The sequence below is a fragment of the Larimichthys crocea genome, chromosome III, assembly GCF_000972845.2.
Source record: "Larimichthys crocea isolate SSNF chromosome III, L_crocea_2.0, whole genome shotgun sequence".
In the NCBI taxonomy this organism is placed as follows: Eukaryota; Metazoa; Chordata; class Actinopteri; family Sciaenidae; genus Larimichthys; species Larimichthys crocea.
In genome coordinates, this window is record NC_040013.1 from 21,583,865 (window position 1) to 21,611,655 (window position 27,791).

General features: G+C 43.9%; 2 protein-coding genes across 2 annotated transcripts in view; both read right to left on the reverse strand.

The window, feature by feature from the left end:
- The window catches only part of lrpprc (leucine-rich pentatricopeptide repeat containing), a 51,298-nt gene extending 26,933 nt beyond the window's left edge, over window positions 1-24,365 (reverse strand). The window contains exons 1-23 of the mRNA XM_019253105.2: window positions 24,137-24,365; window positions 22,688-22,893; window positions 22,473-22,595; window positions 22,236-22,357; window positions 22,047-22,105; window positions 21,877-21,963; window positions 21,668-21,794; window positions 21,424-21,568; window positions 21,062-21,219; window positions 20,801-20,906; window positions 20,563-20,670; window positions 13,724-13,842; window positions 13,531-13,621; window positions 12,428-12,497; window positions 10,498-10,525; window positions 9,914-9,971; window positions 8,880-8,986; window positions 7,876-7,953; window positions 7,673-7,753; window positions 7,449-7,562; window positions 7,200-7,330; window positions 6,854-6,939; window positions 2,533-2,740 (exon numbers count right to left, since the gene is read on the reverse strand). Coding sequence (XP_019108650.2) covers window positions 2,533-2,740; window positions 6,854-6,939; window positions 7,200-7,330; window positions 7,449-7,562; window positions 7,673-7,753; window positions 7,876-7,953; window positions 8,880-8,986; window positions 9,914-9,971; window positions 10,498-10,525; window positions 12,428-12,497; window positions 13,531-13,621; window positions 13,724-13,842; window positions 20,563-20,670; window positions 20,801-20,906; window positions 21,062-21,219; window positions 21,424-21,568; window positions 21,668-21,794; window positions 21,877-21,963; window positions 22,047-22,105; window positions 22,236-22,357; window positions 22,473-22,595; window positions 22,688-22,893; window positions 24,137-24,345 — 2,621 coding nt within the window. The 5' untranslated portion in view covers window positions 24,346-24,365. The remainder of the gene's footprint in view (window positions 1-2,532; window positions 2,741-6,853; window positions 6,940-7,199; window positions 7,331-7,448; window positions 7,563-7,672; window positions 7,754-7,875; window positions 7,954-8,879; window positions 8,987-9,913; window positions 9,972-10,497; window positions 10,526-12,427; window positions 12,498-13,530; window positions 13,622-13,723; window positions 13,843-20,562; window positions 20,671-20,800; window positions 20,907-21,061; window positions 21,220-21,423; window positions 21,569-21,667; window positions 21,795-21,876; window positions 21,964-22,046; window positions 22,106-22,235; window positions 22,358-22,472; window positions 22,596-22,687; window positions 22,894-24,136) is intronic.
- Window positions 24,366-25,160: 795 nt separating this feature from the next.
- Window positions 25,161-27,357, reverse strand: znhit2 (zinc finger, HIT-type containing 2). The gene is made up of 2 exons (XM_010742713.3): window positions 27,246-27,357; window positions 25,161-27,092 (listed from the first exon to the last, which is right to left on the reverse strand). The coding sequence occupies exons 1-2, from the start codon at window positions 27,333-27,335 to the stop codon at window positions 25,401-25,403; spliced, it is 1,782 nt and encodes a 593-aa protein (XP_010741015.3). The 5' UTR covers window positions 27,336-27,357; the 3' UTR covers window positions 25,161-25,400.
- Window positions 27,358-27,791: the final 434 nt, after the last annotated feature.

Here is a 27,791-nt window from a genome sequence, read left to right on the forward strand (position 1 = left end):
CAAGTCCGATATTTAATCTCTTTTTTAGCTCTGCTTTGGTCTCAACCAACTCCTGAGGACAAAATATCTGGCTCTGTTCAACTATATTCACCAGTTAGTTGCCAACTTTTACATTTGGGCTTTGGCAGATAGTGTACAATAGTGGGTTTAATCGAAGCTTTTCGCACGAAACCAGTCGCCTGCTGCAGCAGGAAACAACCAAAAAAATCAGCTAAAAGAGGCTAAAATGCCCTGCACAGCTGAGGGGAAATGATAACTATCTACGAGTTCACAATCTTGTCTTTTTCGGGCTTGTTCGTCTATCTTTTCTTCAATGTTCTGCCTCTGGCTGTTTCTTTTTTAATCTACCAGGACTTCCCTTGTTCTCCTTTACCGTCGACTGTGTTTACTTTCACAGCTGAAACACTCTCCTCTCATGCAAGGCCTCACTTAAACCCTATGTACACACAAAGAAGTATTAAAGGGTAGAAGTGAATGAGGTATTTTTCCTCCCAGCCACTCATCTCCGATCAGCTCTCTAACCCCCCTCTCAACTCTTCCTCTTCCTCCTCCTCCTCCACAGCTCCTCTTCTGTCTTATCACAAATGTCTCGCCCGGCTCTTCATTTTGTTGGACTCATTAGCATTTCCTGTCTCTAATCACTTCCACGAGGAATGTCGCAATCTGAGCAACCTGCCAGCTATCGTGGTAGCAGGTTAGCACACACACACAAAAAAAAAAAAACGCCGGGCGGACGAGCGTGAAGGCTAACGGGGCGGCACATATGATGGGCTGTCAAGGGCTAATCTGCCGGAGAAGTGTTCATTAAGTCATTAGCGCTGACGCAGCGATGAGACGGGTGCAGGCGGGAGTGATGCCTGCTTTGTCCTCTTTTTAATCGCTTCCCCCTCCGTCCCTCCTCCTCCCGACAGTCTGTTTGTCCGCTGACTGACGGAATGAAGAGGTGGAGACGAACGGATGAAGATAAAAGATTTTCTTTTCTCTTTTTTTATGTTTAAATAAAGAGGAGGAGAGCCCCAAAGGAGATAAGATTCAACTAGAGCGCAAAAGTCAAGTGTTGTGGTAGTCAAACCTGCCCCGAGGCTCGGCTTGAACATTTCACACTTTTTAATGCATCTTCACCAGACAAATGTATAAAAATATTCACTTCCAACAGCTTTTAAACACATGTCCACTGTGTAACACACAGTAGTTTAAGACTTGCTGACAGATGTTTGAGAGCAGAGACCTCTCACTCCTCTGTTTATCTGCTAAAATTAAAGTTGGTTCAAAGAGGGGAAATCAAAAGAATGGATAAATATGTGCATTGGTACCTATGTTCAGCTAAAGTGGAGCACATCAGGTTCCACCTTTTAATTTCCAAACCTTGACAAACAGCCACACAAAATGTTCCAAGACAGATGATGATAAAATACCAGCAGCTCGCTTGTTCACTTGTATTCATTAGTGCGTGTTCGCCGCAGTATCATTTGGAGGAGGTACAACTGGCACTTGATTTGTAAACAGGGCTGTGATAAGCTGGTGTGTGTGTGTGTGTGTGTGTGTGTGTGTGTGTGTGTGTGTGTGTTTTGGCTGCTGTTGATGACCCAGGAGTAAATTAGCCTGCTAATCTCACAGAGGCAGTGATTAACGAGTGAACCTGGAAACTCTGTTTGTGCCAGAGACCAGACTTACAGCAAAACAAACAGCGGCAGGGGAGCACCAGTGTGTGTGAGCGTCCTGTGTTTGTGTGTGTGTGTGTGTGCACCAGCTTCATGTGCAAAAGGTTTACCTCTACCGCATACCGCTGGAGGTAAACAGTGTGTATGAAAGCATGTACAGGGCGTGTGTGTGTGTGTGTGTTTAGTGGCAGGCCCCTAACGGCGCACTGTGTGGCAGCGGTAAATCCAGCAATTAGTGCTCTGTTCATAATTAACATGCTAATGAGTTGATCTACTTAAAAGCCGCTCTGACAAATAGAACACACATACGCTGGATAACGCACACGTACTGAATAGAGTTGAGGGGTGGGGTAATACCAGTGACCCCGCAGCCTGTGTTTGGTAACGTTCATTTGCATATTTGCAATATGGGAAGAGGCAGCGATGGCTATCTCTCAGCACGCACACACACACACACTTACACCTTGGAGTATAGCAGTGGGTGTTTCACGAGATCAGGGGTGGGGGCTCATGGGAGAGGTTGCAGCTGTCGAATCCTCAAACAAACAAAACCTGGCACTAACACTGCGCGCACACACACACACACACACGTAAATGAGCAATTTCCACATCCTCTCTCTGTCTGAATCGCTGACCCAGAATGTAACCTCAGCTATGATCATAGGGAGGGATGAGTGACTCATTGAGACACACATACATACACACACCTGGCGACCGGATTTGGCAGATAAAAAGATACAAATCAGACAACAAAAAAAAGTGAGTTGGATGGGCCGGTGAGTGGAGAGAGAGCTTCAGACACAGAAATAAAAACATACCATCACCCAAAGTGTGTTTTTGTGATTTGTAAGACAGTCAGAGTTTGTTTTACCTGCCCAGGTGGGCTGTAATCAGAGGGGAGCAGAGATTGGCAGTGGGCTTTGTCAGTCCGAGGGTGAAGATGGTGTCCTGCAGCTGCTGGATGGTGGATGCGGCGCCCTTGGCTGCTAAGGCGTTGAGCACGTGAAACAGATTGGTGACGTGCGTGTCGTCCAGCGCCACGTTCTTCTCCTTCATCTCCTTCAGAAAGTCTATCGCCTCTGTGATGGAGGAGAGAGAGAGAGAAGAGACGGAAATGCTTCACTTGTTCCTACGACTCTCGACGTCTGTGATGCTTTTGCGGTGAAAGTGATTTAAGAGATAAAAGAGGACGAATGAAACGGAACAAAACAAGAAGAAAGAGAGATGATACAGAGAGATGAGGAGAGAGAAAGCGAGAGGTGGGCAGAGCTTGGCTGAGAGAAGAGTAGGGTGTGTGTGAATATGATAAAAGGCCCCTTTAGCTAATTCCATGTGGGGAAAACAAACCCATATTAAAACAGCATTTTGCACCCAGCGGGGATGCAAATCCAACCCCGTATAATGCCAACTCTGCGCTAATTGCTACTTGCGGTTTTCTAAACGAGACTACAATTACCGGACCCCTACAATGGAGGCCAGCTTTTTGCCGTGGCCATGTAGAAAGCACTTGGGGGGCTAAATTATAGGTATGTGGCGACAAGGGCCCGCCGTGGCCCCAGTGAGACCCCGGTAAGCGGGCTGAGGGGGTGGATCAGTTTGGTCAAGTCCAGCCGGTAATGGAGGGCTTTTTACCGGGCCACGCGCCCATCTGGCCAACACTAGGGGCTAAATGGTGAAAAGGGTGTGTGTGTGTGTGTGTGTATATGTGGTGTATCAGCATAAGGTAATTAAGATGCGTTTACTGTCTATTTAGACAGCTGCTAATGGGCTGACAGCGATACAGCCGCTCTCCACCACAGACACTAATCTATACAGCATGACCAAGGAGACGGGAGGAGATTGAGAGACGCAGAATATATTTGAATAATGTTCAAATATATAAAAATTCTCGCCAATCCTTTCTCCTTACGTTAGCAGAAAGCACAAAAAACGTAAAAAACAAATGAAGCTAAAGTGAACAAATGTGACACTCAACACCTACATAACTGGTAATATAACAAAACACCTCAAAACAGGAGTGACACTCTCCACTGGGAACACACATCCAGACACACACACACACTCGTGGGCTGAGGGACAGGGCCACTGGTGAGTGCTTTGGCATCCTAATTTCAGTCTGTCTCTCCATCTCTCCACCTCTCTCTGTGCCAGTTGTTATGGCGATGGGAACCGAAGGCTGTCACAGATTTAATAGGACGGGGGAAAATAGAGGAAGGAAGGGTGGAGTAGGGGTGGCTGGCAATGGAGGAGACGCTCCTAAACAGGGAGGGGGGGGTTAAAGGGAGGACAATGAGAGGGGGGATGAAGCTTGTCAGAGGGATAAGTTTGGTTAGAAGAATGGAAAACCTTGAAGGTGGAACGGACGTTAACAAAAGTATCTCTGGTAACTTGTAACAAAGATCGCAGGAAACAAACTGATTATAAGTGACGGTATCGGCATTAAACACCGCCCGATAATGACCTGACGGGTGTCGTCTCTGTTCCTTTTATCAGTTCAGATGTAACTCATTCTCACTCTGTCTCTCTCCATGTCTTCCTCCCTCCCTCCTCCTATCCATACCTCTCTCCATCACTCCTTGACATACCCACTAATCACAGAGACCAATGGCTTGGAGTTGATTTGCCCAAATGGAGCTACCACCAGCTAACATCCCTTCGTCCAACGACCAAACCCCTCCCACCGCCCCAGTCCTCGTCCATCTCTCCCTTTATCCGTCCGTTTAAGCCAGTATGCATATCCATCAGCTCAGCCGAGCATCGTGGCCAGCAAAGCGAGCCAGACCACACACACACACACATACCAAAAGATGGGGAGGCAGACAGGCCAGGTAAACAAACATCACACAGCCCAATGGTTCATCTAATGTTCCATGACTTGACTGCTAGTGATGTCTCTTTCCCCAAAACACACAGGGCATCAAAAGACGAATCCAGGACCACCGAAAGCCAGAACAAGCTGTGTTTACCAAAGTGGGAGGATGGACAGATGGAGGCAGAAGGCCAAGGGCAGGTCAAAGAGACGCTTGGTGATAGAGGAGAGGGGTATTTAAAACATAGAGGGAGAGTAGTGAAGGTAGGAGGAGGTAAAAGGGGGTGTTTGAGCTCCTGAAGCCCAAGATGTACTGCAGGATCACTGGGTCATATGATTGACAGAAGGATGCATTAATTGTGGGATGGGATATGAACAGGTGAACTAATAATATGGTATTTATAACAGGAGGTCAAACAAACATTTGACACTTTTATGAGCAGATGTTTTCTTTATATTTACATTTTTTTAAGTGGATTTTACATAATTTTTTTCCCCTGTATTTGAAATTTATTTACTTTTGTAAAAAAAAAAAAAAAAAAAACTTTTATGCATATGGTTTGTGTCTGCCAAGAGGTTAAAGCTAGCCAAATTTCTAAGTTGTCACATTCCCTTAAACTACATTTGCACTCAAAGGTTTAAGGTCGTATGTTTTGGGGCAGTTGAGAATTGAAGAAACGATTTAGAGCAAAGGTCCTTTGGGACACAATGTGGTCAGCTCTGCACACTCTGTGGCAAAAGTTTAACCCGGTTGGACTTTGAGTGGAAGCGCACTTATTAAAAACGAGTTTCAGGACACAGTGTTGCCGTTGAAAGGATTATAACACTGAAACAAGTTGATGTTTATTATTGGACAAATAATTTCTGCAAACAGATACTTCGATCCATGTCATGCTTAACATGTATGTAGTGTGTAGATGTTTAAATACATTTAAATATTTGTCTTTGGTTCATTTTCATGGCTCAAAGGGAAGATATAAGTTCAATATAAAAGAAGCTAAACAGATGTATAGACAGATGTGATTGTGAGCAGCAGAGGAGAACCGATTAGTGAGAAGAAGAGGAAGACATTATGAAGAATTGTAGCAGAGCAATGGTGGAAGGAAGGCTGGATAAAAGGATAAAGTCAAAGGGATGAAGTAAAGTAAAAACAAAAGTTGCGTGGCGAGGTGCGACGGGAGGAACCAAGGGCAAAAACAACAAAGCCATTAGAGAGGGCGAGAAATAAAGCGAGATGCCAGGAGACATGATCTTCAGCTGGGCCTGGTGTGTGCTGGGGAGCCAGGCGGACCAGCGTCTGGGTGGGGACAGGCTAACATCAAGGTTAGCCATGTGTGCTAATGTGGCTGACAAGCGTCCCCTCCATATGCACACTCTGGCTAATGGCAAATGCGTTAGCGCTGCCTATACACACCCCGACACACACACACACACGGACACACACACACACACACACAGACGGACACACCAACTGTCGTGCCCACCAAATGCCTTTTGCTTGAATTCACGTGCAAATCTGTGTGTCCCTCTGTGTGTGTGTGTGTGTGTGTGTGTGTGTGTGTGTGTGTGTGTGTGTGAATTGCTCAAGCACTTCGGCGGACATGATCTGCCATTAGCATCAAGGCGGATTTCAATAATTCTGGAAAAATACACAGAGTCCTGTAATTTTCCTCCTCTCTCATTTCTCACTGATGCGGGTGTATGCACAGAGTGTGTGTGTGTGTGTATATGGGAGGAGGTGAGAGAATGACACGCTTCGAGACAGAACGGGGGAGAGAGGGTCAGACAGAGAGACAGAGACGAAGACGGAGAGAGAGAGCGAAGGGGAGGAGAGAGGAGGCGAGGACAGACAGGGGAAACATTTTGCCTGTCATTGTGTGCAAAAAGCAGAGCGGCAAAACTGATGGTAATTGGGTCTTCGATGGGCTGAGGGAAACCCACCGTAGCATTCTGAAAATGGCCGGCTAATGTGGGTTTGAGGGAGTGAGAAAGACAGATTGTGACAGAGTTGGCGACACACACACACTCACACACACACACACATCTGCAGGCCTTTCTAGGTTCAAGCCTGATTTACTCTGATCCGGCTTACTGTCAAACAGAAAAAGTAGCGAGGTGCTAAGAGCTGGAGGGATTAGTCAATTAATCAATGGAGATAAAATTAAGAACAATTTCGATAATTGATTCGTCGTTTAAAATCCTTCAAGCACTACTCAGTATCTTTTGATTTTTGGACAGTTGGCCGGACAAAAACAAGCGGTTAGAAGAAGTTACCTCAGCTCGGAGATGTTGTGACGTGCAGTTTTTAACTCTTTGACACTTCGGAGGCTGAATTATTCATGAAAAAAAAAGTTGACAAACTAACAGCCGTCGAGAAACTTACCCTCCACCTTGCCGTTCTTAGAGAGAGTCTTGACCAGTGCGATGTATTTACTGGCATCCAGCACTGTTGATGAGTCCTTGCGATCTCTAAATACAGAGAAGGAGAGAGACTCGATTAATGTGTCCGACTTACAGTAATGCAACTGTTCTCCTGTTGGGAGTTCAGAACCAGGTGAGAGAAGGAAGGAAACAAAGGAGGAAGAGGGGAGAGCGGCTGGACCCTGCATTAATGTCTCCCCTAATACACTCAAGTTAAACTTTAATGGCCTACTACTGGTCACAGTGCTGCCTTATGTATGCATGCGTGTGTGCGTGGAGTATTTGTGTATGTATCCTGCTCCACTCACATTTCCCTCTTCAGGTTGAGCGCCTCTTCCACATTGTCATGGCGACAGCACAGGCCGAGGAGGCTGGCGTAGCCGCGGACTGTCATCTCCTCCTCGTGCTGCTGCTTCAGCTCGAGGGCACGCTGCAGGTTCTGATCAGACAACAAAATGACAGACCTCGGGACTAAACACACACACACACCAAAAAAAACTAATTTCAAGAAGAAGAGAGAGTTTTGTGAGACTTGACAAAAGCCAAACAAATCCTACCTCTTCGGCACAGAGTGCCTGGATGATTTGTTTGAGAACGTTGCCTATTGGTTTGTTCTCTGCTTTCAGTTCGGCCAGTTTATTCTCAAGTGCAAACACCTTTACGTCCGACCCCTGATGGAATACACAAGCTCGTCAAATAAAACGCAAATATTATAATAGGTGTACATGGGTATATTAAACATTTTGTATGAATTTATTCACACTCAAGATGTCTCACTTACATTGACAGGGGGAGGAGGAAGAGGAGCTGCCCCAGAGCCATGGGACTCTTGTTCTTTGGGGTCCAGCAAAGCAATCACATACTGACACACACACATAGATAACATTAACATTATGAGCCAAATATAACAGTACAGTAAAAGTTTAGTTTATTCTAATGATGCTTTTTTTCTGAAGTAACAAGGTCACCCAACAGGCTCCATACCTTGATGAGCTCTGGGGCGTGGTAGGAGTCCAGAAGGTTCCTGATGCCTCTGAAGATACTTGTTGTAATGGTTATGTTCTGCAGAGAAACAAGAGGAAGGATCATCAAAGTGCTGATCAGCTCTCAGCACCAGAGGAGCAGCTGTGTTAAAAAACGTTCAAAGTTAAGTTTGAACATAATGACTGCACAGCAGGAAATAATAATGAAGTTTCTGATTAATTGAAAACTTTTATGTGTTTGAATTTGTTGGGAAATGATTTCTGAAAATAAAGCTGCATTGTTGGAAAACAACACGCAAAAAACACAAAGGAGCAACATTTACCAGGAGCTACACTTCATTCAGAAACTAAAATGTTTCTGTTTTGTTTCCATTAATATATGTCATAGGCTGTTAATGAAGGACTCACTACAACAAATGAAACGTTGGGGCGGTCGGTAGTGTAGTGGGTTAAGCGGCCGCCCCGTGTGTGGAGGCTATAGTCCTCGCTACAGCTGACTGCTAATTTACTGCGTGTCACTCCCCCTCTCTCTGCCCCCTGCTTCCTGTCTATCTTCAGCTGTACTATCAATAAAGGCATAAAAGGACAAAAAAAATAATCTAAAAAAAACAACAAATGAACGTTTAGTGAGAGCTTATTGATAACCGAGAGTCTATAAACTCCACGGTAACCTGAGAAATGTGAAAAAATATCATTTTATGAGGATGATTTCTGCAGATGCAGGTCAGAATCAGCTGATATTTACGGATTATTTTGGGGGACAGCCAGTTTAGTCGTGACCTTTAACACCAAAAGTGCAAAGCATGATTTAATCTTGCATAACACGTCTGGATAGCCTTACTCAAACCTTCATGTAAGTGTATTCTGTCATGTGTGTCGTGAATAATCCCAGTCTGATTACATACTGCAAATCATCTCAGATCAGGGTGTGTAAGCTCCTTCAAAGTGGGATGTTTATGAATGGACTGGACAGTATATAAGAGTGTGTAGTGTGTGTGTGTGTACCTGAGTCCGCAGTTGACTGAAGTATTTTTGCAGCTTGCCTTCCTGTGCCTGCACCTCCCTCTCCGACATGTTGTCGATCAGATTGTACAAGAAGAAGGATACCTTTTCTGGATGGGATGGAAACACACACACACACAAAGAGTGAACAGCTGTCCTGGGAATACATTTCATTTCCCACCATGTCAGTCACTGCACCCATTTGTGTGCATATATTTATATTATTTTTCTGTAACCTCTGCAGAGTGTGTGTTTGTGTTTCTTTTCTGCTGACAGGGGCTGCTTTTGGGCTGCAGTGTGAGTGAATGTGCGACGTTTGGCAGCGACAGCTTCTCTCAAACACACACGCATACACACACACGTACACACAGATGTCGTCTAATGGGATGTGACATGGATAACAGTCTCCATCGCTCCCACCAGCACACACACAACAATTTCAGCGCTGGAGACTCTCCGTGACACACACACTGACATGGAGCGACATTAACGCTCCACACACAGACACAGCCAGACCGGAGACGCGGTTCATTGGTGGCACACACACACACACACACACACACATATATATACACACTTTTAACTACTCAGCGCTGTGTCAGCAGCCAGGCTCTATTTCCTCGGACGGAGAGAGAGCAGGCCTTTCACTCACACGCTGACACATACAAACACCTGGACATAAATAAACACACAAAGGCAAGGTGGGCTGATCAACTGTATTGTGCTACTGAGACTGAACACACACACAGACACACACACAGACAGACACACACACACAGCACATTTCTGTCATCTAAATTATAGTTAGAAGATGAGTGAGACAGAGACTGCAGTCTGCAAGTTTGAATGCTGACACATGATAGATGATACACACACACACACACACACACACACACATATAGGCGTCCTCCCTTCTCACTCTCACCTAGACACAAAGACACAGACACAGACACAGACACACACCGGATACAAGGACACTGTCGTATATGAATGTCCTGACTTGGCAGCCACAACAATGTGTATAAATGTTTCCTTACCACCAGGCTTGGAGGCTCCTTTGGAGAATCGCTCGTCGTTGTACAGGAGCGTTGTAATCTGGAATAACGGAGATCACAGACACACACAGACAGACAGAAAGGTATGAGAAGGAACATCAACACAGACAGGGTTAGAGGGTAAATCGCCTCAAACACACCATCCAATCCTAAACCTTTATTTATTTATTTTTTTTAAACGTGTGTTTTAAAACTTTTTTTTCTTTGCAGCAGCTTTAAATTAAAATATTTTAAACGTGTGTGAATGAATCGTGTGTTTTTATGTTTGCTAACCATCCTAAATATTTATTGAATTATACGCCATAAAGGAAATTTGCATAAAATGCAGCAGATGGCATTTGTCATATTGTATATATTCTTCCTAAATGTGACTCGGTATGTAGCAGATGGTGAGTAAATTGGTTGTCATTGCTATTATGTTATGACTAATTCAGATTCACTGAAAGCCTGATTTCATTTAGTTTTTTTCTTCTTCTTTATCATTTTGTCTTTTATTCGTCTTTACTGCTATAACATGTATATAGTGTACACATATACACACCAATGTGGGCTCATTCACATCTTACCTTCACCATGCTCTCCACGTCATCAGACCTGCAGGGGGCAGTAGAGGACAAGACATGAGCACCCAGCGAACATGCAACACACAACGGGTCAACAAGACTCCTCCAGTGTGTGGATTAACATGCATCTCAATCACACACAGACACACACTCTTCAAACATGGATTTATTCTCTTCTAATACATCTTCATGTGTATGTTTAATATGTTCCTCTAGCGCTTGTTCCAAAAGGACGCCTACAAACTGTGCTGAGCTCTATTCTTTGTCATTTCTTCTCATAAAGATCAATCAAGGAAATGTCTCCAAACTGTGCTCTACCTGTCGTCTGGAAGTTAAAAAAATTAAATTAATTTCTATTAAATCGTCCCAATTTCTTCCCCAATTTAGAAAATCAAGTTATTTACACACTTTTTATTAGTTTTAAATTATAAAAATACATGTTTAGACAAATTCCTTAATTGTCTGACAGCAGCTGAGATTTAAATCAACTAACTATAATACATAATACAGTGTCATGTTGCCATAGCTACTGAATTGACAGTGTAGTACAACACAATAGGGCAAGAGCGACATTTCAGTTTGACACTCTCATCCCACAGTACAAGAGAGGAGAGATGGCAGCACAAAAGCCTGAGAAACCACAAAAGACACACACACACACACACACACACACACACACACACACACAGGCTAAATGATGACAACGTGCGACATTTCTGGCGTTGTCAGCTAGTTGGTGGAGAGGAGGAGATGAAAGATGAGAGGAGAAGAGAGAAGAAGAGGTCTTTAATGATTAAATTATCCCCTGACCTTGTCTTTGACAGGGGCAGGTTCCGCATTGCAATGACACAGCGCTCGTGCACACGCACACACACACACACTCTCCCCCAAGTGACAAGCCCAATTATGACCCTGTCAGGCAACCGAGCAGTCAGAAGAGTGTGTAGGTGTGTGTGTATGAGCGTTACAGTGCAATGAGAGCAAAGCAAATGGGGTAGAGGAAGCTGGATTTAGACATGAAAAACATGGACGTGCCAATTTATGCACAAAAAATATCCGGTAATCTACATTTATTTGTGGTTTTCAAATAGGATCAAACTCTATTGGTGCATTTGTTTTCACTGTACATTATTCTGAATGTCCTTGAGCTAAAACTGTCCAACCAAGAACAGAAATGCTGAGACTCACCATTTCTCAAAAGGATATATTGCATTTTTTCGTTTTATCAGTTAAATTAGTTACATTATCAACATCCGCCGAGTTAATTAACACATCGGCTACAACGAAGACTGAACAGAAAGTTCAAAGTTAAGCTCAACCGAGCAGATTTTTTTCATTTTCAGTGGAAGAAATAACTTTGCTCCCTGCAGACGAGGCGGCGCTTTTCTCTTTGACTCACCTCCAGTTTTGCTCAGGGGCCAGAGTGTTTTTGTGTTGATGTGTAGTGTTAAACTGTAAATATTCATAAACACCCCCTTCAACAAAAGCCCACGGGTCAGACCTGAGTCCTACGGCTAACTGAGAGTGTGTGTGTGTGTGAGTAAGAGGGAGAGAGGGAGATCAGTACGGGGGTCTGGGTAAGAGGGGCAGTGGTGGGCATCTGCTAATTTACATATCTCCCACGGTGCTTTGGGGTAAAAGCTGAAGGATGACGGCCTCCATATGCATGAAGCACCCATGTACACCCGTGTGTGTGTGTGTGAGATGGGTTGTTTTCCCCTGCAGCTGCCCACACAAACACTGTAGATGGTGTGATAGGCTGCACATGTCATCGTCATAGCATATGCTGCACTGACCCCCAATAGTGCTACTGGCTTCCCTTAAAAAACGCCAGTTAAAAAGGAGTCATGAGGGAAAATATGGAGAAATATGGAATATCAAGAGGATGGAGAACAAATAAAGACGTAAAGAGCAGGCGGGCTAATTGACTCACTTTTTGAAGCCATAGGTGAGGCTGCCGCGGAAAGCAATGAGGTCCAACGACGGGAAGGAAGGATCGGACACTGGAAAATAGGAGACAGACAAATTATGAGTGAAGACGACAACAACTTGTCTTCATGATGACTGATGTAGGAGGTTGAGTTGTTTATATGTTTAGATCACACACGTTTACTTCAGGTAATTGGTACAGGAGTGTGTTTGTGCCTTATTTTTAAATGTACTTATCATCCTATATCATATAGTTTCAGCTAGTTAAGTTTCGTCACGCCGTTTTGAGTTTGTTGTTACTATTTCATTTAATAAACATCATAAAACTTACTTCAAGTGACTTTGGATATCTTTGCACTGTAACGCGTCACAGTCGGAGCCTACTCAGCCTTTTTTATTGGATAGTTGTCGCTACAATTGGTGTGGTTTACAATAAATACAACGAATAAGATTTGGGCTGCAAAGTAATGACTTATTTTAATTGTTGATAATTCAAATTTTTTTGTTTAGATTGAGTATGAGGGGCAATAAAATAGTGAAAAATGCATCCAAGGTGACACATTTAAATTGTTTGATTTGTCAGATAGTGTTCAATCTATGATGATATAAAACTGTCTATGAAGGTGAAACCAGCAGAAGTTTTGGAAATATTAGAAATGTTTAAACACTGAAGATGTTCCTCATGTACGGGGGAAAATATCCATTGAGCTGACTCTGAAATCCATGAAGAGGAAAACAGTGTAACGTATGTGAAAACGAGCGCTGGATATTTGAGATTAAAACAAGGTGAAAGATAGAAAATGGGAAGAATCATCCATTATGTAACGGCCTTCTGTATCCCGTCCCTGCGCCGGTTGAGGCGCCTCTCGTTCTCGCTCTTTACATATTCGCACAGACTAATCTCTTAAAAGGCCTGATGAGCACCGAGGAGTAGGTGGGAGTGTGTGTATGTGTGTGTGTCAACGCTGGTCCAATTAGCCCGCAGGCGAAGCAGCAATCTTTATGATGATGGGTGCTCGAGATGTAGCAGAGCTTCTTTGGAATATGTTAAGTGTGTGAGTGTGTGTGTGTGTGTGTGTGTGTGTGTGAGTGTGAGTATGCACTTACATCGGGCGTAGAGTTTGGCCAGGTCGTTAACCGCCAACGAACGAACCTCGGAAGACAAGAAGCCCTCTGACTCTAAAGACACACCTGCATCCTGAGCAGAGAAAAATCACATTTATGTCAGCAAAAAACTATATCAACGTGTGAAAACACACACACGTACACACACACAGACACACACTGACTTATGGATTACCTTGAGGGCCTGTAGACCTGCGTCCACGCTGGGGAAGGCAGGGAAGCTATAGACCGATAAAGTCTCAACATCAGGGGACACTCCGAGCTCCTGCATGCCCTTCAACAGCTCGATCACACCTACAACACACACGCATAAAGTCATTAATATCAACTTTGTGAATGAGTCAACAGCCAAAACAATTGTCAATTATTTTATTTTTTTTTAAATCAAAGTTTATATATTTATCATTTTCATTTTTTTGTCTAGAAAATACCAAAAAAATGTTTTCAAATGCATCAAATGAATCATCAAATTCCAAGAATTCAACGTAGTCCTGGACCAAAACATACTGTATATATACACACATTTATTATGACATTTATTATTATTTATTTATTTATTTATTTATGATATAAAACAGAACAAAGAAGCTGTTAATGCATCTTATTTGTACTTTAAACCGCTTAAACCATAAATCAGTTTTCTTAATTTGTGCTTGATTTCCTTTCAACTGACTTCTAAATTATCAGACTAAATCATCATCATCGTTATCATTTATTTTAGTATCTTTATGCCCTCGAGAATGCTAGTTTAATAAAGTGCGTACTGACAGAATATTTGTGACATTCGGATCAAAAGTGCAGCCTGTGATTAAATTAAAACCACCAAACAAAAACATTTTTTGTTTGTCCACACTGTTGTTTTTCTCTCCAATCTCAAAATGACATTTTGTTTTGTTTTTGATCCAAATGTCACAAATATATACATATTTTCCCCCTCGCCCCTTTTCAGTTAAAACGCCAGGCACAGCCTCCATCGACAAAATGCTAATGGTTGCTTCCCGGGCTCTACCTCGGACTTGAGGATACGTACATAAACACGCACTCTGCCTGAAGTGGACTCTTGCACCATCACCCTTGGTCTGCAGCACAGCCCCGAGGTCCTGCCCCGGGGAGGTAGGCCAGAACAGTCACATGCATGCATATGCAACAGCCACTCACACACACACACACTCAACGTGCCCGCAAGAGTGTGTGTGTGTGTGTGAGCTCATAGGGAGGGACTGTAGCACTTTGCATATGTCTTGGAGTGTGCCCACAAAGGACATGGGCCTAAATGAGGGCATACGCAGGTCTGTGTGTGTGTGTGTGTGTGTGTGTTGCTATGCAGTTTTAGCAACTATATATCTATATATGACTGCATCCAGCGTACCAATACACCTTGTTCCCATGCGGACTTCAGCAAACTACCTTAAAGTGCTTGCTTGAGTTGACACACCTCAAGATGCTGTGTGTATTTACTCTAAGTTTCTGAAACACACACACACACACATACACGGCTCTATATTTCCACATCCTCATGGGACGTATGTGTTCACCTACAGTCTCTCACTTTAGCTGAATAAAAGATGAGTGCCGGGCTTTTATACGCCATTAAAACCTGCGGCTGGGGTTGCATTATCCCAGGTAAAGCTACCTGAACCACTCCATCCATCCATCCATCCGCCCAGCCTCCCCCCCGCCATCCATATCACTCATTCATCTGCCCCTCTCACTATCCATCTACCCTGCTTTCAAGAAAAAGTAAACAGGCAATCTTCCTCTTTCTTCTCAATGGAGGATCCATCCGCTCTGCCGTCCTCCCGTCCATTCTTACCCCCCCTCAATCGCTTTCATACAGCCTTTTTTTTTTTATGAAAGAAGAGAGGGAGCACCTGAATAATCCATCATCTATTTCACCGTGAGTCACACAGACAGAAAACAAGTGAATGGAGAGCTGCAAGAGAGTATAAATGCAGAAAGCGGCCTTCTCTCTCTCACGCACGCTTTCCGGCTTCCGCCCATGAGATTTCATGATCATCAGCACTTTTCGGATTTGTTTTGTTTTTTTTGCAAGTCAAGTCTGAACACCAAGAGCTTTTAACCCCTTGAACCCCAGACTATTTTTGCTCAGTTACTTCCAGGCTTATGGTAAAGTCACTGCATGCCTTAGCTGAGCGGTAATAAGTCAGGCTAGTAAGAAATGCCACCAGTTTACCTGTGAGTGGTACTATTCTAGTACAGCTTTTATGGGGAGGGAAAGCTTTACACATACAACATGCATTTAAACATGTGCGTTACATATGAAGCTACCCTCTGCAGCTGGTTATCTCAGAGAAACAGCTAATCTGACTCAAAAATCCACCTACAACTACCTCTAAAACCTGAAAATCAACAGTTTAATCCATACAGAAAACAAGATGTAGGAGGTTATGTGTCGGATTTAATAACCTCCTGAATTTTCTACCGATTGTCTGGTAATCTCACGCTGATTTCAAGTGTCAAGGAAAGAGAAAGAAAGACAGACAGGAACGATGCCTTTGTGGTATGAATTGACTTAATAATGACAGTGAAGTGCTTCAATCTGGTTTCTCGCTGCAATGAAGGTATGTGACACCGGCATCCATCCTGCCTCCAAAGACCAACAACATCAACTCAAATCAAGGCACTTTAAAATTCAGCTAACCTGTCGTACACGTGAAGAGCTACATCAAAAAAAAAAAGAATCAGTCAATATACAACACAAAGTAATATCTGTGCTATTTTCCCTCTAGGTCTCTTATTTTTCACTCCATAATCCTCATGTTTTTTTGTTTTTTTTGCTTCCTCCCCTGTCTGAACAATTTAGATAAAGATTGGGCACAGAAGAGTAGAGGCCTCTCCAGGTTGGTCAGCATAAACCCCTGACATACCATCCGGGCAAAAAGTATCAAAGTAGTGAGTTAAGCATGGCAGTGGTCACAAGATATCATCATCAGATTCATGTCTTCAGGTTAACTGTCACAGATGAGAAGGGAGGAACGGAGGAAAGAGAGGAAAAGAGGAGTGGAGTGAACCGGTCACTGTCATCCCCTCCCGTCCTTGGACATGAGTACCTGTCACTTCTCCTTTTCTTTCTCCTCCAACACCATCTGCCTCTCCATCTCTCTGCGTCTGTGACTCTCTCAAGGTAACGTCGGTTTGTCGTTTGAAAAACAGAAGCGAGCGCGAGAACATTTCCATTTCATGGAGGCATGAAAAACGCTACAATTTCATCCTCACTCGCCTCATTTTTTTTTCCCCTTCTCTCTTTTAAATCATGGTGATGCTTGGCTCTTGTTCCACCAATTAACTCTCGCTGAAGCTCAGATCAGAGTTCACGGAGGGCTGCGTTACAGCCTTTACAGTCTTTAATGCGGCCCACTCTATTTGAAAGACAGGGGCTGGATTAAAGAAAGTGAAAGGGTTGAAGAGGAGGTCACCTAAATAAGAGTCAGGAGGGGGTGACCGGGAAGAAAAGCAGACGAAACAAGGGAGGGTTCACATCTCTCATCACCCAAAACACTCCCTTCCTCTCTCTCTCTCCCTCTTTACTTGCTCCGCCATGTCAGAAGTGATAAGAGCGCGTTGCGTCGCGAAGGACTGACAAGCGGTGACTAGCTGGCGGCAGGTGGGAAGAAGGGGCCAGCATATGCTTCCGCTAAACCCGCCAAATCCACACCTCATCAAAAGGCAAAGTGTCCGCCTCACCATCCCTCCCTTCCCCCCCCTTCAACAATTGCTCTCCACCAATTCTATGACCGCGGCCTCTCTGCCCGCTAGTGACACCTGTGGACAAAAAGTGACACGGTGTTAATATTTCATGGGCCGTGCACAGTGGGGCGCGTAATCCAAAGTGAATTCCCTCAGAGCGCTCGCATTTACATGAAATCAAGTCACTCCGCATCAGTCACATCACCTGCACTGCCCCCCTGAAACACCCCCACCCCACACCCGCCTCACCCGCACAAATGGACGCACACACACCTCCTGCAGCCAATGAGAGAGAGAGAGAGAGAGCAGGAAGGAGAGGCTGCATCATTCATGAGGGTTAAGGCTAACACCATCAGAAACCAGCGAGTGTTTGGGCAAAAGAGAAGTTCCTCCACTTTCTTTCCTTTCGTCCGCTCTTCAGTTAAATGGATGCTGTGGTTTGAGAGTTTAAGTAAGAGTATGTGTCAAGTTTCTGTGTGGTTATCCGTGTTTAAACTCGTGTCTAGTCCTCTTCTTCATGCTGAAGCATCTCGCCATTCAGACGGAGGATCTGTCTGAAAAGTCAGTCTGCACCGTCGCCACATTGCTCTAACCAGTTTCTTCTGCCAGCTCAAATGCTGTCAATTAGCTGACAGGGGGGGGAGAATACATCATTTATTAATCACTCTAAAAAACCCCAAAGAGAGGGCCAGAGCTCAGCATAAATAAAGCACTTAAAAGCCAAACCGCTGCTGAACAACATTTGACGGGGTACGTTCATAATGAGTTGTGAATTCTGACAAGTCTCCAAATGCCGGCTATCTGTCACCGAGATGATTCCCCCCCGCCGCCCCACGAGTTCATCGCCGACAAAAACAAAGCGGAGAAAATAAGCATTTCTTTCCCCTCAGACAGAAATATTCCACTAAACTGCATGTGCTGAGCCATTAAACTGTCTTAAGTAGCAGACTGAGAAGACAAACTTTAAAGACATCAATACCAGTTTCCCCACTGAGTGTTAGAAAGCATCTGAAACGAGCTGAAGGCTCCATGTCCAGCCAGCCACTGAAAAACAATAAATGATTAACTATTCAATCTTTTCCAGGACATAACCTAAAGCTATTAAAAGTAGCATGTTTCCCATTATTTCATCTTGTAATAGCTGTTTTTACAGAAACAAGACAACTTACTTACTTAAACTAGGTTGCTGATCTTTAAATTTTCAAAATGTGTCGAACCTGAAGTGTAACTCAACATTACCTGAAAAGCTCTTTTGCTCATCTCCAGGAACTTCTCATCTTGCTGCAGTGATGTAGAAGTGTACTCAAGGACCTCATGACATCACTACTGTGCTTACAGGTGCGATAAAGCGCACTTTACCTGGGTCTCATCAGATGTAAAAGAAACACAGCGGTGAGCGCTGCTCTTCAGCCCCATGTCTACAGTTTAGAAACCGGCTATTTGCGTGACTCAGTCGAACTTGTGTCGACTGTTTTTGTCGTGTATCATCAGATATCATGGATGATCAAGTGGGTTGAACATAGTTTCTTGATTTTAAAAAATAAATACATTTCAGTGAAAAACTGAACTGAGAAACAGGTTTGGTTTGAGAAAAGGATTCAAGAACACCTGCTAGAGCGAAAAGCCCTCTGACCTCTTCAGCCTCAGGCCTTTGTGTGCATCCATGTATGTGTGTTTGCATGCGCAAAGAAAAATGCTTCAGGCTACTGAGTCCCAGCCCAGCGTACCTGACAAGGAATCTTAGGTGCCCCCTCTGCCATGGGGCAAAGGTCAACAAATCAAGCATCCTTATCTGCTGTGCACCACTTTCTTCTTTTAGCACCGTCTGCACAGTTGATACAGTTTGTGCAGGAAACGCTATAATACAAGATTTATTGTTGGAAATGCATTTTTTTCTAAGATGATACAGACTTTGTTGACCATACACTGGTAGATAATCTGTCTCTATAATTATTATTTTAACTATAACCAACATGTATTATTATTATTATTATACACTTGTTTAGCCTGTAGCTCTCACTCAGTAAGATAAAACACACAATTAATCAGTCAAAAAATATCCCGTAGACACCCAGGAGGTTATAAGAGGCCATAAATTGGAGACCAAGAAGAGGAATAAGACGTATGACATTCATGTCTGAGCGCACTTTCTTAAAGTCAGAGTTTCTAACATGGGCAGGACCGCTTCTAAACTTTTCCGATCTATTCCTAGAGCTCTCCAGAGAGACCTGTATGTGTGTGTTTGTGAGTAAGTGTGCATGTGTATGTGTGTGTTTGTGAGTAAGTGTGCATGTGTATGTGTGTGTTTCATCTCTTCCGGCTCTAAACTCTCTCACGCAGGGATCAGACCTCTTTGCCCTTGACTGCCCCGGCCCAGTGAAATCTGTCCCAGTTGGACCACTCTGTGGGGCATTAATATTTGAGGGAAACACTCCTTTAAAAAGCTCTTTCTGCTACAGAGGACTGAGAAAGTCATAATCCCCCCTCTATACTACAAAAATAACACACATGCTCATAAACTGCGACTATCGTGCTGATCACAAAAAACCCCTCTCCATTTCAGATTGGATGAACAAACAGCTCGTCTCGGGGCTCTATAGCACCCATTAGGTTCTCACATTCACATGAAACTGTTCACATGAGGCTCGAGTGGCTTTAGCACCCGACTACAAGCTTCTCACGATAGCTCACTATGTTCGATTTCAAGATGCAATGGTCTCTGTAAAGCATCTATCTTAAAGTGAACACAGGATAGACGTATATATATGAAGTAATTATTCAAAGCCTGAGTAAATAATACATGTTCTATGGTTTGGTTCGGTTTCTTTAGACTCCACTTGGGAAATTTGTGGGAATATTTATATATGACAGCTCAGAATTTTACACATAAGAGGCTAAAGCCGTGGTTCTCAGTATAAAGAAAGATGTGGCAGGCGCCCAACAGGAAGAAATTTTCCTTTTTATGCCTATGCGTGTCTGTTTGTGTATTGCCGCTTATTAGACCGATCACCCCCCCTAAGCTTGCCGTATTTCATTAGCATTGTGCTGGGGTGATGGGGGCAGGTGGAACTTGAAAATTCCCCCTTGTCCAAAGCGGTGAATGACCGAAAAAGTTTGAGAACCACTGAGCTAAAGTAATGTATCGAAAGAAAGTCCCAATGACTCAACAAAGGTCCAAAAGAAAGTGGTTCTGTGGAGATTAGCCACCCCAGAAACCAGCACATTAAGCCTAGATATACGTTTAAAATCTGTGTGTGTGTGTGTGTGTGTGTGTGTGTGTGTGTGTGTGTCTGTCTGTGTACATACCTGCTGTGTTCTTGTCTTTCACATGCTGAGCAAGGAGAGGCCAAAAGTAGTGCGGCCTTACAGGTAAGTCCTGCTCCTTAAACAGCTTCATCAGCTCTAAAGACATGCCTGCAAAAGTCAAAATTGAAATAAATCATTTGAATGCATTTTTTATTTATTGTATTTGCAATTCACCAAAATCACATAGATGAGTGTGGGTATACAAATAGTGAATGCAAGTAGATGAAATGTGCTGTACCGGTCTTCTTGGCCTCCAGAGCACAGGACAAAGTGAAACTGAGCGGCGTGGCATGCAGGTTGGACTCCTGGAGCTGTTTGCAATAGAGGCCCAACTTCTCCAGTGGCTGTAGTGCAGCACACAAATAAATCAAGATTTACATCAACACATTAATTAATACATAACAGTAGCTAACAGCCAGGTATCAGCTCTTTTAAATATTGCAGGAATACGGTTTGTGAACCTGTATCTGCAATGGGTGAAACTTGTACGTCTACGTACCGTGTTCATGTTGACACAGTGTCTGAGGAAGAAGTTGCCCAGGTTCGGGGAATCGGAGCTCATGCCTTCAGGCTGCAGTGAGGGGAAAGTTCTCAGGATGTGAAAAGCCATGTCCTCCAGACCCTGAGTGATGAGGCTCAGACACAAGTTCATGGCATCTACAAGAAGAACGACAACAAATACTGAATTTCCTCAACACTGTCAAGATGATTACAAAAAACAGCTCATCCGTTAGATGTTTATTACATCAGCCATCGGGTTCTTTAATCTTTTATGGAACTAATATAGCTGACAAACAAGAAAGTACAATACAATGGCTGCACAGTGATGATGAAAAACATTAGGTGTGTGTGCACGTGTACCTGGAACGTAACCCCTCTCGTGCCTCAAGCGCTCAACCAACTCTGGGACGTGCTGCTGGTGTCCGGCCTTGGCCATGGTGAAGATGATCTGCATGAGGTCCCTGTCCATCAGACTGCAGTCTGCAGCCTCCGCTGCCTCCAGAGTCTGACAAAGAGCGAGGAGAATTAATAAGGCAACCCTTCATCAGACACAAACAAACAAAATGTAGAGTCTTGACAACCAGCTGAATAAACACACACACACCTTTTTCAGAGCGTCCAGGTCTCCCATCTCAGCGTAGGCGCTAAGCAGCGCCGTGTAAGTGTCGGGACCCGGTTCAATCCCTGCTCCCTGCATCACAGTCAGGATGTTCTTTGCACTCTCGATGTCCCTGCACAGATGACAGCTGGTTTAAAATGATCTGATTGAATGATGACTTATTAATATTATGTGCTATTAAAAAGACAGCACACCCTGCTCGAGCATGGCCTGTCACCAGGGAGTTGAAAACAGCCTCGGTGATGGGTAAATCTTTGCTCTTCATGAAACCCAATATGGTGCTGAGAAGAGAACAGAGAAGAAAGTTAAACAGAGGTTATCGACAGCTTCACGTTAAACATGAACTTTGTTGCCGGTTGCTCACCTGGCTCCCTCGATGTCTCCATTTTGGCAGTAAGCTGCTATGAGTCTCTGGTAGGTGACCTGTGGATGAGGGAGATGAGACACAATTTAAAAACGGTAGTTAAGAAACAATTTGCATAACAATAAACTCAATGTTTCTCTTTCGTTGGCACTGACGTGGCCAAGATCTACCCTGCGCTGCAGTGCTTACTCTGTTGGGCTGGATGTTAGCCGCTTCCATCTTGGCCAGAAAGTCCATGGGGGAGAACTTGAACTCATTCTGCAGGTAAACCTTCAGCAAGGCGTTGTAGTGGCTCACATCATACTGTGCACCTGAGGAGGACAATGTGTAAAAACATCATCATTAGCAGTAATTCTCATGAATCATGTGACTTTCTACAGATAATAAAAGACAGCTAGGTTGTCGCCATTCGGTGCTTCCTCTTACCCAACTCCTGCAGCTTCTCCCACACATGGTGTGCCAGCTCAGTGCGTTCCCGCAGGGGCACCTCTGGCAGCAGGGAGCCACAGCTACGCAGCAGCAACAAGGCCTGGTTACCGCTGGGATAACCTGCAAACAGGAGCACGGTGAGGTGAGTTCAATATTTATAGCCTTCATCTTTCACCGTGATCGCTGCTGCTGCTGCTCCTCCTCTCGCCTACCTGTCCTGCAGATATCATGGAAGATACGGAGCAACAGGGTCTTGGTGATGCGACCGGTTCTCCTCACAGAGCTGTCCAGCTTGGTCAGAGCCCAGTCAAACTCCTGCGCCTGCTTGGACCTCACCACGTTGCTGGACTCGTCCTTCTGCTCCGTGACCGCGGCGTAGGTACGAACACACCCTGCTGCGATGTGTGGCCACACACGACTGGGACAGAGGTGGAGGAAGAGGAGAAGAAATAAGGTCACGGGTGAACATTGTGTGAAGGTTCATCCAGGTCACCTTTCTTCAAAACGGTTAGATAGATGCAGCAGCAGCATTACACACAGTGACGATAGACAACAGAATAAAAATATAAAGAACAAACTATACATAATAAAATATCAAAATAGCAATAGTAAATAAAATATCTGCATCTGTCCCATCGCTGTCTGTCTACTGTGTGGTGGAGAGGGTGCTGCTCATTGTCCATGATGTTTATTCAGCGTCCTCCTCTCCACCACAGTGTCAAGAGACTCAATCTAAATCCAAGAACAGAGCCAGCCTTCTTGTTGATCTTCTCAAGTCTGTTGGTGTCGCTGGCTCTGATGCTGCTGCTGCCCCAACAAACAACAACAACAACAGACTGGTAAAAGATCTCCAACATCTTGCTCCAACACGTTGAAGGATCTCAGCTTCCTAAGGAAGGTGAAGTCTTGGATAACTGGACTTGTTTGTAGCTCCGTCTTACCTAGTATAAATACACAAACTCCCCTCCAGTCAGTCTTCTTGGATTACGGATTTGTAGATCCGTGAAGACCTCATCCAAGAAGACGGACTGGTCTTGTAGATTTAGATGGACCTACAAACAAGTCCAGTTGGCCCTAGACTTAACCTTTTTGAAGAAACATGTTCACACTCTGTAAAGGTTCATCCAGGTCACCTTTCTTCAAAAAGGTTGAGTCTGGGGCAACTGGACTTGTTTGGAAATCCGTCTAAATCTACAAGACCACTCCATCTTCTTGGATGAGGTCTTCACGGATCTACAAACAAGTCCAGACTTCACCTTTTTAAAGGAACATGTTCACACTCTGGATGCTCTGCCTGCTTCAAAGGCTCATTGTAGTTTTGACCTTGAGAGAAAAAGGCAGCAGCAGATGACCCTCCATCATTATATGACATCATCTAAAGGTCAGAGCTTCTCTGGCACATCATAACAACATGTTAAACCTCTGATCTGACAGTATTTTATGTGAATCAGCTGCAGCATGAACATGTGTCCTGTCTCCAGTGTTGGGCCTTTCTGCTCAGAGCTCTCATGTTGTTACATTATATGTAACACTGCTGCAGGTCATGTTAGTGTGAGGACCTGTGCGGGTCTGGATGTCATTGAGGCTCATTGAGGCTCAATGACATCCCTCCGTCACGCGTGCACCGCAGCTACACCGGCTAACAGGCTGCGTGGATTTACCTGCACGCATTTTCCGAAGCGAGGCGGATCTGCCGAGGACAGACTCCGGCCCGGCTGATGGCGCTGAGAGCTCCGCTGTACAGCCGGCTGAGTGCCGGTCCGGTTCTCTTGGTCCCGGAGATCTGGAGCGAGCCCGAAGGAGAAAGTCTGAGGAACCGCGCTGATCTCAAGAGCGCTGCCATGTTTTCTGTCACGCAGGAGAAGGGCATCCGCACCACGTGACCGGCCAGAGGGAGTCTCGCGAGAGTTGAGAGCGTGTTTTCACGACTTTACTACTGCCAGTTTATATTATATTATATTATATTATATTATTTTATACTGAATTATATTATATTATATTATATTATATATATATTTATTTATATTAATTATATTATATTTATTTATATTATATTGATATTATATTATATTATATTATATTATATTATATTATATTATATTATATTATACTTATATTTAAATTAAATTTTATTATACTGGTTATATTATATTATATTATATTATATTTACTGATTATATATATTTATATTATATTATATATATCATTTAAATTATATTATACTGAATTATATTATATTATATTACATGACATTATATTATATTGAATTATATTATATTATATTATATTACATTATATTATATTACATTATATTATACTGACTATGATAAATTATGTAGTAATATAAATAAGAATAAGACACCCTCCATAAAGCAGGGTTCTGTTTGAGGTTTCCACCTGTTTAAAGGACAGTTTTCCTTGTGTTTGCTCATGGTAGGAATTGCTGAGTCTCTGTAAATAATATTATACATCTTATACATCTTCACCTTATTACATCATTACATCTTAAAGACAACACCACCAGGTGCAACAATAATATAAACACCTTCACAAGCACCTACAGTAATGCTTTTTGTCAATTTCTGAATTTATATCTAGTTTACTATTCTTGCTTATAGTAAACTTGCACTCTAGTTGTTTGTCCTTTCTAAATATTGATACAATTCGTATGTAATGCAATAAATCATTAAAAAAAGAGATGCATGCTTATAGTTTGTGGTTGCACCTGTGTTTATGTTAAGGTGATAATACAATTAAACTCAATTTACATTACTTTCATCCGGTATTAAACAGTATAAAGTATTAAGAACAGACTGTAACAAGCTTTAAGTGGTTGCATTTCACAGTGAGAAGATAATTGAGGGTTTTATATTATTTTTTATTACATGTCAAACTTTTACAAACATCAGTATGTTCAAGAAGAAATTAACTGAGTTCTTCAATTAACTTGCTCTTCCCTTTCTTCAGGTTCTCCTCGACTACAGTCTTTGCTTTCTCCATGCTGCTCCTATCACACTCTCTTTTACTGTGTTCATGCCACAGCTCAATAGCAAGCATCCGAATCCGGTGTGCATTGTCCAACACCCAGGCTTGGAAGAATTCGCACTTCTTGCTTGCCAGGAAGTACTTCTGCCTCTTTGTGCCTTCCTCTCCCTCTTTCGACAGGGCTGTTCTGGCCTGGGAGAGCACCGAGCGAAGCTGGCTCAAGGCTGCCAGGCAGTATCCTGCTGGATCCCTCCTGTCTCTGCCCGTCGTGATGTGAGCCACAGCTTCCACCGCCCTGGTCGGTGCAAGAGGATCCTCCTTGTCGAGGTAACCTCCACTCGAAACGAGAGTTTCTCCGCAGTCCAAAGCCTCTCGGACGGAGTTGAACACCCTGTTTGAGCTGAGTGCCTCAGACAGAGCGAGAATCATGTCGCAGAACTCAAACATCAGTGAGTCGGTGTCATTGTTAAACAGACACAGGGTGAAGGTGTAGCCATAAAGTGCATTGACCAAACCGTAGCATATCAGGGGAGATGGATTCGCACACAAGGAGCTCAATTTGGGGATTTTTGCAGAAACCGGAGGGACACCGGGGACTGCTGAACTTTCCTTGCTCCTGCTTGTTTCCCTTCTTTTTCCTCCTTTAATCTTTTTCAGCTTCGTAGCCGACTCGTCCCGTTTCTGAACAACCTCTTCATCTGCAGCTGTTGAATTTTCACTTTCCAGTTTGCTCACTTCCTCCTCAAGCACCTCCACCAGTGCTCTTCCTCCGTCCTCGTGTTCCTCCCACCACGGCTTCCACAGGGGAACCAGCCCGCCGAGAGCTCCGCCGCCCTTCACCAGACTCACAAACTTCTCCTTCTCTTCACTGTCAAGAAGATCCCACAGCTCCTCTTCTGAAAGTTTGTCAATATCCAGCCCCGAGAGACGATCGGCCAAGTCCGACGTCCCTTCTGCGCATTCAGCGTCCTCGTCTACGTCCTCGGACAGCAGCTCCCCTCCTCCGATCTCTTCCAGTTTTGTCAAAATAGCCTCGATCTCTGCTGCGCTCCCTTCTCCGGACTGCTGAAGCTCCGCCAACCTCGACAGGAGCTCCACAATCTGCACCCTGTCAGTCGCCTCTCCTTCCTCTCCGTCCATGTCATCCGACACGACGCCCGCCTCTTTCAACAAGCTCTCCATCCCTCCGTCTGTCCTTTCCGCCTTTCGTCTGAGCCCCACAAGGACCTCCTGCATCTTCTTCCTCCCCTCGCTCTCCGTCTTCCCCATCTCCTTCAGCTCCTGCAGGACTGACTCCTTGTAAAACTCCTCGGAGCACGCGGAGTGATCCGGGCTCTGGTAGCAAGCCAAGCCACAGTAATGCAGGTTACAGCGAGGGCAGGTGTAAGAAGAGGGCTTGCATTTACACAGCATGCAGACTCTGCTCCTTTCAGCCTCTGCCGGCTTGAGTAACTCCTCCTGTCCAGACGCAGCTCCTCTGGCCGGGAGCAGTATCCCATCTCTGGTCACCGTGTCTGGCTCCGTGTCGGTCCACTCCTCCTTTGGACCGATGTCTGTCAGAAGACTCCTCACAGACGGAGGAAGTCTCCGTCTGATGAATGGATCCATCAGTAGCTGAGCTGAAGAGGAAACCTGAGAAACAAACAAACAAACTTTAGGTTTACGCAGCGTCACATCCGGAAAGCGCTTTTCAAAATGACGTTAAAGATCGTCAGGAAGGTTTTCAGTGTGAACATGACGAGCTCTGTTCAGGTGTAATGTCCCAAAGATCAAACTGTTACTTACTTCACAACATCTGCACAAACAACAACGACCCACGTCTGCTTTCACACTCGTGCCGCCATGTCGCGTGTTGATGACCTGTACGTGACGCATGACGCACGCTACTACTGCCTCGCGCTCGTTGTTTGTGCTCTCTAAGTATTTTTGCTGCAACCATCTGATATGGATATCAATAATATCAATAATATGGTATCAAAATTCCTTGACATCGATAACAAATGTACCTTTTCTAAAACCGAACCCGAAAATGTAACTCATTTATTTCATGGTTGCGCATATAGTAGCACATTTAGGAAAGAACTTGAGAAAAACAAAACATAAAATCCAAACTTATTTTGAATGCAAAGAAAAGAAACTATAATAACAATAATAATAATACATTTTATTTCATAGGCGCCTTTCTGTCACCTTACAATAAATGAGAGTAGACAGCAAATAACAGAAACAAAAAAAAAAAACATAAAAGTATATCAAATTACAAGAATACAACATTAAAAACACTTTAAAATAGGACAATGTAATTGAATCAGATGGAAAAGGAGATTTTAA